The sequence below is a fragment of the Microcebus murinus genome, chromosome 21 (genome assembly GCF_040939455.1).
Source record: "Microcebus murinus isolate Inina chromosome 21, M.murinus_Inina_mat1.0, whole genome shotgun sequence".
NCBI classification, from domain to species: Eukaryota; Metazoa; Chordata; class Mammalia; order Primates; family Cheirogaleidae; genus Microcebus; species Microcebus murinus.
Genome location: NC_134124.1, coordinates 16,328,304 through 16,336,518, shown reverse-complemented (window position 1 = coordinate 16,336,518; position 8,215 = coordinate 16,328,304). Strand labels below are relative to the sequence as shown.

At 48.7% G+C, this 8,215-nt stretch overlaps 1 protein-coding gene across 1 annotated transcript in view; it reads right to left on the bottom strand.

The window, feature by feature from the left end:
* Window positions 1-56: 56 nt before the first annotated feature.
* The window catches only part of HMGXB3 (HMG-box containing 3), a 46,707-nt gene continuing 38,548 nt past the window's right edge, over window positions 57-8,215 (bottom strand). Inside the window, exons 16-20 of the mRNA XM_012741555.3 lie at window positions 6,576-6,795; window positions 5,235-5,368; window positions 4,362-4,478; window positions 2,560-2,769; window positions 57-1,459 (exon numbers count right to left, since the gene is read on the bottom strand). Coding sequence (XP_012597009.2) covers window positions 995-1,459; window positions 2,560-2,769; window positions 4,362-4,478; window positions 5,235-5,368; window positions 6,576-6,795 — 1,146 coding nt within the window. The 3' untranslated portion in view covers window positions 57-994. The remainder of the gene's footprint in view (window positions 1,460-2,559; window positions 2,770-4,361; window positions 4,479-5,234; window positions 5,369-6,575; window positions 6,796-8,215) is intronic.

Sequence of the window (8,215 nt, the reverse complement as noted above, 5' to 3'; positions counted from 1 at the left end):
CACATTGTGCCCCACACAAGGAGCATGGAATTGACTCTTGCTTCACCCAAACCAGATAATTTAATAAACTTTATTCTTGTCAGGGGAAGAGGGAGGGGGAAAAAGCCAGCTACTCCACTCTTCTCAATAAATTAAGTAATGCATGGCCAATTCCCAGGCCCTAAGCAAACCTTGGGCACTTGAGCCAGTCCTGCTGTTTCCTTACGGCCCAGTCTGCTTTCCCTTCACAGAAGGGAGTTTATCCTACTGCTGCCAGGTTATGTCATGACCACAGGCCATATCCCCTCTGTGGAGAGGGTCCCAGGGCCCAGAGAGGATGTCAGGTGCAGCAGCAGTGGCCAGGGAAAAAGAAGGAAGGGGATTCTTTTCTTCAAAGCTCGGGGCATAGAGGACAGTCCTGGAAGAGAGCTGTGGCTGACTGTTCCTCCCTCCTCACCTCCCCAGATGTGGGTACGGGAAGAGGAGCAGGAAGGAAATGCATTTCGCCTTTGGGGAGAATCAAGAGCCCAAAGGTACCCCTAGAACTAATGAGGCCACCAAGGCCCCTGTCAAAGGCAACAGGCTAAGGAATTCATGAGGCTGTGGGGCTGAAATGAGGGTTGCGCAGGGTGGAAGAGGCCTCAGCCACCTTCCCACCCCATGCCAGGGCTCCTGCCTTAGCCCACCCCTACACTTCCACCTGGACCCACAGCAGGCCCCAGGGGAGCCACCACCTTCCCCTTGGTCTCCTGTCCCTCTGTTAAGCATCCCCTATCCTCCAAGTGCTCTCTCAGGATCAGGAAGCAGTTTCCTGGTATCACTCCTGATCCCTGGAAGTGAGAACCAAGGACTCTGGGCCCCACCATGCTCAGGAAATGGAAGCTCTTTGGTCAGTCCCAGCAGTCAGAGGCCCCACAGGTGACCATGTCTATAGGTCCCCTGGATAGCTGTGCCTCAGGCAAGGGCCTTACTATGGCTTGAGAGAGATGGTGCAGTCCCTGTACAATAGCCTGACTTATTCTGTCACCATGGCCACCTCCTCTTCCTCACCCTCCTCCTCTGTCTCTGTCTTGATCTGAGCAACCCCAAGGCGGTAGAGGTTGTCACGAATGACCACCTCGCCAGGCTGGCAGGTCTGCACGATGTCGTGGATTTGCCGGTTAACAATCTCACGGCTGGTGAGGAAGTCCATGAGTCGGTTATAGAGGTAATAGTGGGTGGCATTGTCAAAGGCAATGGGCCGCTGGCGGACACTGTTTGGTTTGCTGTCCACGAGGGAGCCCAGGATGGCTGCGTAGGGTGCCAATTCAGGGCACAGGGCCAAGGAGTGGTGCCCAGTGCTGGGATCACCAGGGTTGGGCTGTCCTGCATGAACAATGCGCCGTGTGGCAGTCTTGGTGACAGGGTGCTGGACAGAGTGCTCAGCTTCTGTCATGTCCACGGTATAATGCTGGTCCAAGAGCTCCGGGCAGGACACGCTCTAGAAGAGAGATGGGAAGCCACTTTGACAAGAGGGAATGACTAAGGTAGAACCTGTGTGGTGGATGAGAACGAACTCTGTGGGTTCAGCCAACCCTGTTTAAATCCTAGTGTCATCATGCACTGTATCTCCCAGGCCAGGCCACCTGCCCCCCTTCCTCTGTGCCTCCCTTTCATGTGAGAACAGGGCCAGTAACTGTGGCCACCTCTCAGCGCAGGCATTGGCTTACTTGAGCTGCTATTACTGCACCTAGCCAATTCAGGCTGGGGCCTGTAGGAGGAGCAGAAGGATCTGGCTCTGACTGAGGTTAAGACATCTTTCTGGAGTCCCTAGCCCAAGTTCACAGAGCCAGTGAGCCCCAGGGAGTGATAACAATAATGTCCCCTCCAAGGCAACGCCAGAGGTCTTCACCTCTGACAGTGCATCCTAGCCAGGGCACTCACCTCCCTTCTTCCTAATTATCGGTCTAACATCTCTTCCAGCAAAGGCCAAAGGCTACATGCCTCTGGTAAGAAATAGTGCCTGGCACAATGTACCAAGACACAGACATAGGCTCTGCCACTAATCTGCTGGGTGACTCTGGACAAGTCCACTTCCCCCTCTGGGCTTTAGTTACCCCATTTAATAAAAAGAAAGGATTGCATAAGTCAGTATTTTCTAAACCACTGTGCCTCAAGATCATAACTGGCATGCCATGCGGTATATTCATGGCCAAATCTAAGACAGGGTGAATTAAACTGTGTACTCCAGAGCTGGATAGGGCCTTTAACATGTCAGCTTGCAGAGTGACTCTCAAAGGTAACAATTTTCTAGGCTTATCTGGAAGGCAACCTTTTTTTGTTTTTTTTTTTTTTAAACACAGATACCTATGTCTGGGATACCCTAGGCACATTATATAACATGCTGTGGTCTCAAACACATTCATATGTGGGTTGGTCAGCAAAAATGTATGGAGTAAATGCTGGTTCCAAAGCATCAAGACAAAACATTGGTGTGAGCAAAAAGGAATGCTAGACCCAGGAGGCCTCCCAAAGAACCAGAGGAGTGAGATATGGTCACAGGCTGAGGAATTTATTCTAGTTCCTCAAGAGGCAACTCACCACAGGCGGCTCCATGGGGCTAGAGAAACAGCCCTGGTTCCTCCCCCACATCTGGTTGGTCAGCTCTGGGTAGCAGAGGTCAGCACACAGGGCCACTGGTGTGGCCATGTCTACTACATAGACTGGTGGCCAATGGCGGGAGGAAGCAAGCAGATCCACATGGTCTCGGGCACTCTCACCCCGCACAAGATACTTGGAGCCACAGACCACCTGGGAGATGAAAGGGCAGTGCAGGGATGAGCAGCCAATCCACAGACTGACTATGTACATAATCCTCGCTCACTCTCCCAGGAAGATAAGCGATCAGGTTCATGACTGAAGCCTTGGCCATCCTGCCAGAGCCCCTGACATTCTGTTCCCCTCCTACTTCTTGTCCCTCATTGAAGTTGCTATCTCATCCTTGCTCTTCTGACAGAAAAGCTAAAATATTCTGTCTTCAACTTAGGCTGAAAGGCACCTCAGACCATCTCCTCTAGACCCCACTCCCTCCACATCGCCCTACCAACCATCATCTACTGGTTCCCAAGACTAGCTACACAGCACCAGCAGTTAAGAGATAGCTGAAAATGGAGATTCTTGGGCCCCAACCCAACTATAAGTAATTAGATCTCTGGAGTGAGGTCTAAGCATCTGTATTTTGTGCAAGCTTCCCACCAGAGCCTGGTGTGCTTGCTTCCCAGATGGAAACCCCTGATGTGGTCTGGTAACCAACCCCACTGACAGGGTCCCCAAGCACCCTTCAACTGATGGACAGCTCTGGGTACACTGGAGAACTCTGCCTTCACATCCATTTTGCTGTCACCTCCAAGTGATGCCACTCCCAGCACAGCCCCAAAACCTATAGCTCTCACACCCCTGTGATGTCAATGGCTCCTTATCATGATGCCCAGGTACATGAATATAGTTCTCAAGCGGGCTTTGATCTGCCCAAGGTAGAGGTATCAAGGACCTCCCTCAGACACAGCTTTTGTTATAGCTGATAACCTGATTCTCTTCACCCTGCTGACCCACACACCTCAGCAAACTGAAGGCTCTGCTAAGCCTAAGCCATTCAGTACTTAAGTAGGCTTTCTATCCCAGTATCCTCCTGGGCCCATTCTATCATCGAGTACACAATCTGTCCCAGAGTTAACCCAGTGCCACAGCCCTTCCACAGAAATGTGGAGTGATTTTCCTAAAACCCAAATCAGACCATGTCACCACCCCCATTCAAAACTATCCAAAAGATCCCTCATCACGCTCAGAATAAAATCCAAACTGTTACTTTGGTCTAGAAAATTTTATATGATCTGGCCTCTGGGGAGCCTTCCAACCTCCTTCCTCCTAGCTCACTATGCTTCCCCACTCAGGGCCTCATGGTCACTCCTTCCCTAGCTCACAACTGGGGCTGTTCCTATCCTTCAGGTTGCAGACTTCTCTGGCTACCTTCTAGACAGCAGCTTCCTCCCTCTTACTATCTCAGGCCCTTCTCTGGTTCCTTCAGAACTACTGTCACAAGCTGTGGTGAATTTATTTCCCCACTAAAGTATGAGGTTAACTAGGGAGGAATGACACCTTTGTACCCTTCACAGCTGATGCAGGGCCCAGCATGTGGTAGGGTACTTAACAAACACCGATGGAAGACTCAGGCTCTCTCCCTAGCTCAAGGAGTGGCACCTGACCTATGGGCAGCCACTCCCATAGGCTGTCCAGTGACCTAAGTCTAACATTCAAGGAATGAGCTGGATTAATCAGGTTCTCTGTGTGGGCAGTCCAACATTACCAAATTTACCCCAAGTTCCCCCTCTCCGTTATCCTTTTACCTGGTGGGGGCACACCTTGTAGATTTTACCGCCTGTGAAATGAGGTGGGGGCTGTCTAGCTCTGGCTCCATTCTGTACAGATTCATAGAGGGCCAATAAGGAGAAGCAGAGCTGGTCCTGGGATGGAAGGACAAGATTAAAAACAGAGGGTGAATGCTAAGGGACCAGACCTGGTACTCAGCATCAACTGCTCACTTCAATACCCAAAGCAAAAGAATACACTGCCAGGGCCAGAGTGGGCCTTGAAGTCTCACCAGTCCAACCTCCTCTAGGTATAGGTGGGCAACTAGATGCCCCAGAAGCATAAGGTCACAGACACAGCCAGCCAGACTGGTCAAGCTGCCAGACTCTGGAGCCTAAGTCCTTTTACTGTTTATACAGTAGAGAGATCTTCAAAGAGGAAGATTCGAATTTCAACTTGAAGGAAGCATGATATTTTCAACAGCACAGAAATATGAGGGAAAGTAAATAATGTATGGATAAAACACATATACACATACACACTCTGAATGTAACAGCAGCCACTTTCTAGGAATCTGGACAGGTGATAACTAGACACTGTGTAGAGTACACTCCTTATATCCCCCTCATGAGGTTGGTATTTTCCATTTTACAAATGAGGCAAATGAAGCTCAGAATAAGGTAGTTCCAAGGTCACACACAGTGAGAGTGTCTGGCCCTCCTTCCACAGGAGGAGATGACTGGAGGCCAGGCCTCAGGTGCATGTCACGATCTGGCTGCTAACCACCTCCTAGGCCTGACGCCAGCATCCTATGGGCAGGTGCCCAGAAGTGTGCACATCCCTGCTCAGAAAAGCAGATCCACCAGCCTGTTCCCAAAGCCCCGATCTCCACCAGTGCCCCCAGTACTAACCTTGGAGTCTTCCGTCCGAAAGGGGATGCCACACTGCGTTAGCAGGTGCCGCAGCTCCTCCTCACTGTAGGAGCCGATCTCCTCAAGCTTGCAGGTGCCCTCCTGGAGCAGCCTCACCAGGGCGCTGCCACTGCCTGCAAGAGAAACAGCGTTGATGGGGGCAGTGCTGCTGGTAGGCCCTGACACGTGAGGATAAGAATGGGGTAGGCTGCACTGAGCCCCACCCTGGGAGCTGGCAGAGGAGGGACTCAAGGCAGGTCTATGACTTCTGCAGATACTTGGTCTCTCAGAACAGGCCTTCTGCCCTGGGACATCTCAAGTGAGATATCCTGCAGACAGCCACTGCAAAGAACCTTAAAATGAGTCAGCTTTTAATCCAAATTCTTCTAAGGTTTCTCAGAACCAAGATCTCAGATGCTTATCACACTGCAACAAGAGGAGCAAGAGCTCTCATTTTTAAAATGTTCTCTATACACTATGCTCCTGAACCTGAATAAATCAAGAGGACTATGTGGGGACCTTAACATAACAAATATGAGGTGGGACCTCAATATCTCATGTTAGGAAGCACCAGCTGAGAACCAGTGAATCACAACATATTAAGTACTTACGAAGTCAGTTTAGAAGGTCATATTCAGAAATTTTTAAATAAAACAAAACAGAAAATAAAGTATATGGCACTTGGTAAAGAAATATATTGTTTTGTGAAAGTTGTTTCAGCTATAGATACACACATGCACATATATGGATATCATTCTGGGTCATGATGCAAAAAGTATTCTTACTGTGAGCTACAATTAAAAAAAAAAGTAGAAGGTTCTCACTCTACCTATATTAGCTCACTTAATCTTCACCACCACCTAGGAGGTGGGTAATCATTATCATGCCCTTTTTGTAAATGAAGTAACAGAGGCTCAGGGCAATGAAGGGATTTTCCAGAAGTCATCACACAGCTACTAAAGTGGCATAGCTGGGAATCAAACTCATGTTATTAGAAAACTATGCTCTTAATAGACAGTCCACGGCTTCTCAATGTATAACACAAAAACTATCTGCAAAACCATCTGTAAGACGCATTTTGAAGGCAAATGCTCCCTACTCCTTCTCAATGACAATCTTTGCGGTTGAAGGCTTATCATCAGCACTTTTTGCAGGATTTCTCTACTCAGCATATCAAGTGCGTCCCAGGCTAACAGTGAGCTATGTGTCCCTCTACGGGATTTTGTCACAGGCTCTTATGTTTCTAGAAGTGCTCTAGGTGTGCCTGTCTTACTGTAGACAATGTCCCAGACTCTTGGCTGAGCCCTTCCCTGACCCCAGTCAGCCAACAGGTGGCCTTACCAGGTACTGGCTGCACATCCAGGTTTTTGTCTTTCTCGGTGTTGACGACCACAGCTCCTCTCATGAGTGGTGGGAAGAAAGGGGCAATAACAGAGGCATCGAACTTGGTGATAGGGATGCTGGCAGGAAACGCCACCTGCTCGATCACCTCTGTTTCCATCGTGGCCCAAAAGTCCTCCACGTTTACCTCACTAGAGCCCAAGAATTCAGGCCAGGTGAACTAAAAGGTCAGGATAAAGAAGGTCAAACTGCAGGAGGCACAGAATATTAGCAACACAATAGTCTTTACCCCTGCATTACACACACAGGGAAAGCAAAGGGAAGGAGTCTGATGGTCATGCACCTCCGAGGGTGCCCCTGAATTTGACAACTTTGTACCCAACTGCCCTTAGGCCACATTTCTTTCTCCCATACCACAGTACTCTCACAGATGTGAGTAGTTCCTCAGTCCCTTCTGCCTGTACACCTTTACTCATGGTCATTTGCCCTGCCTTGCAATCAAATGGGAGCTACCATCTGAGTGCTGTTATCTGCCAGATATTTTCTAATTCACTGCTAAAAAACAACTCTAGGGGATGTCTATGGTGAGACTACTAGAGGAAGGGACAGAACAATGGGAACATAGGTCTAACTCAAAATCCTAAGTCATTACTCCCTATAAGTGGCTGGCAAGAATAATCGGAATTATATTTAGTGAAACTCCAGCTGTTTTCCAAGGCCCTGTGGATTCCTCATCTGCTCTGGAAAGTACCCCCAGACCTTGTCATCACAGCTATTTCCTCTACCTGATGAAGCATTTGACTTATTACTGGCATCTAGCACTGTGTTATTTGACTTTTCTTCTTGCAGTGTTCTCTTATATGGTCCTCGATATGTGCCCTGATCCTATTACCTTGATCAGAGCCATATGGGTTACTTCTAAGAAATTTAGGCTGGGCACAGTGGCTCACACCTGTAATCCTAGCACCCTGGGAGGCCAAGGCAGGAGGATGGCTTAAGGCCAGGAGTTCAAGACCAGCCTGAGCAACACAGAGAGACCCCCATCTCTAAAAAAAAAATTTAAAAATGCTTTTTTTAATTTAAAAAATAAAAAATTAGCCAAATACCTGAGCCACATCTTAATCTGTATGAACTAAATACCTAATTTTGCATTTTAAAAAGTTTCCTTAGGTGAATGGTTCTCAAAAGGTGGTCCCTGGGCAAGCAGCCTGAGTATCACATGAGAACTTATTAGAAATGCTAATTCTTGGCCTCCCCTCTAGATCTTCTGAGTCATATAACTCTTAGCGGTGGATCATTTGGCTCATGTGTCAATAGAGAACACAGCTGCGAGAATTAAAAAAAAAAAAAAAATAGATCCTCTCAGTCAGAAACCCTGAGAGCAGGGGCCAGCAAGCCCTCCACTTTAAAAAGTGTGAGAACTGCTGCCCTATGTCATTCTTATACCCACTGAAGTCTGAGAACCACCACTCCCCCAAAAGCCATCTCCCTGCATCTCATTCCTCCTTGTTCTCTACCTCACAGGGTGCTTAGTGCATGCTGTAAGTAAATGGCACACCTGAGGAAATGGGGCCACTGAGCCCATCCTCTCCACAAGGAGCAAGGGGACAGGAAATGCCATCTGGGCATACAAACTGACC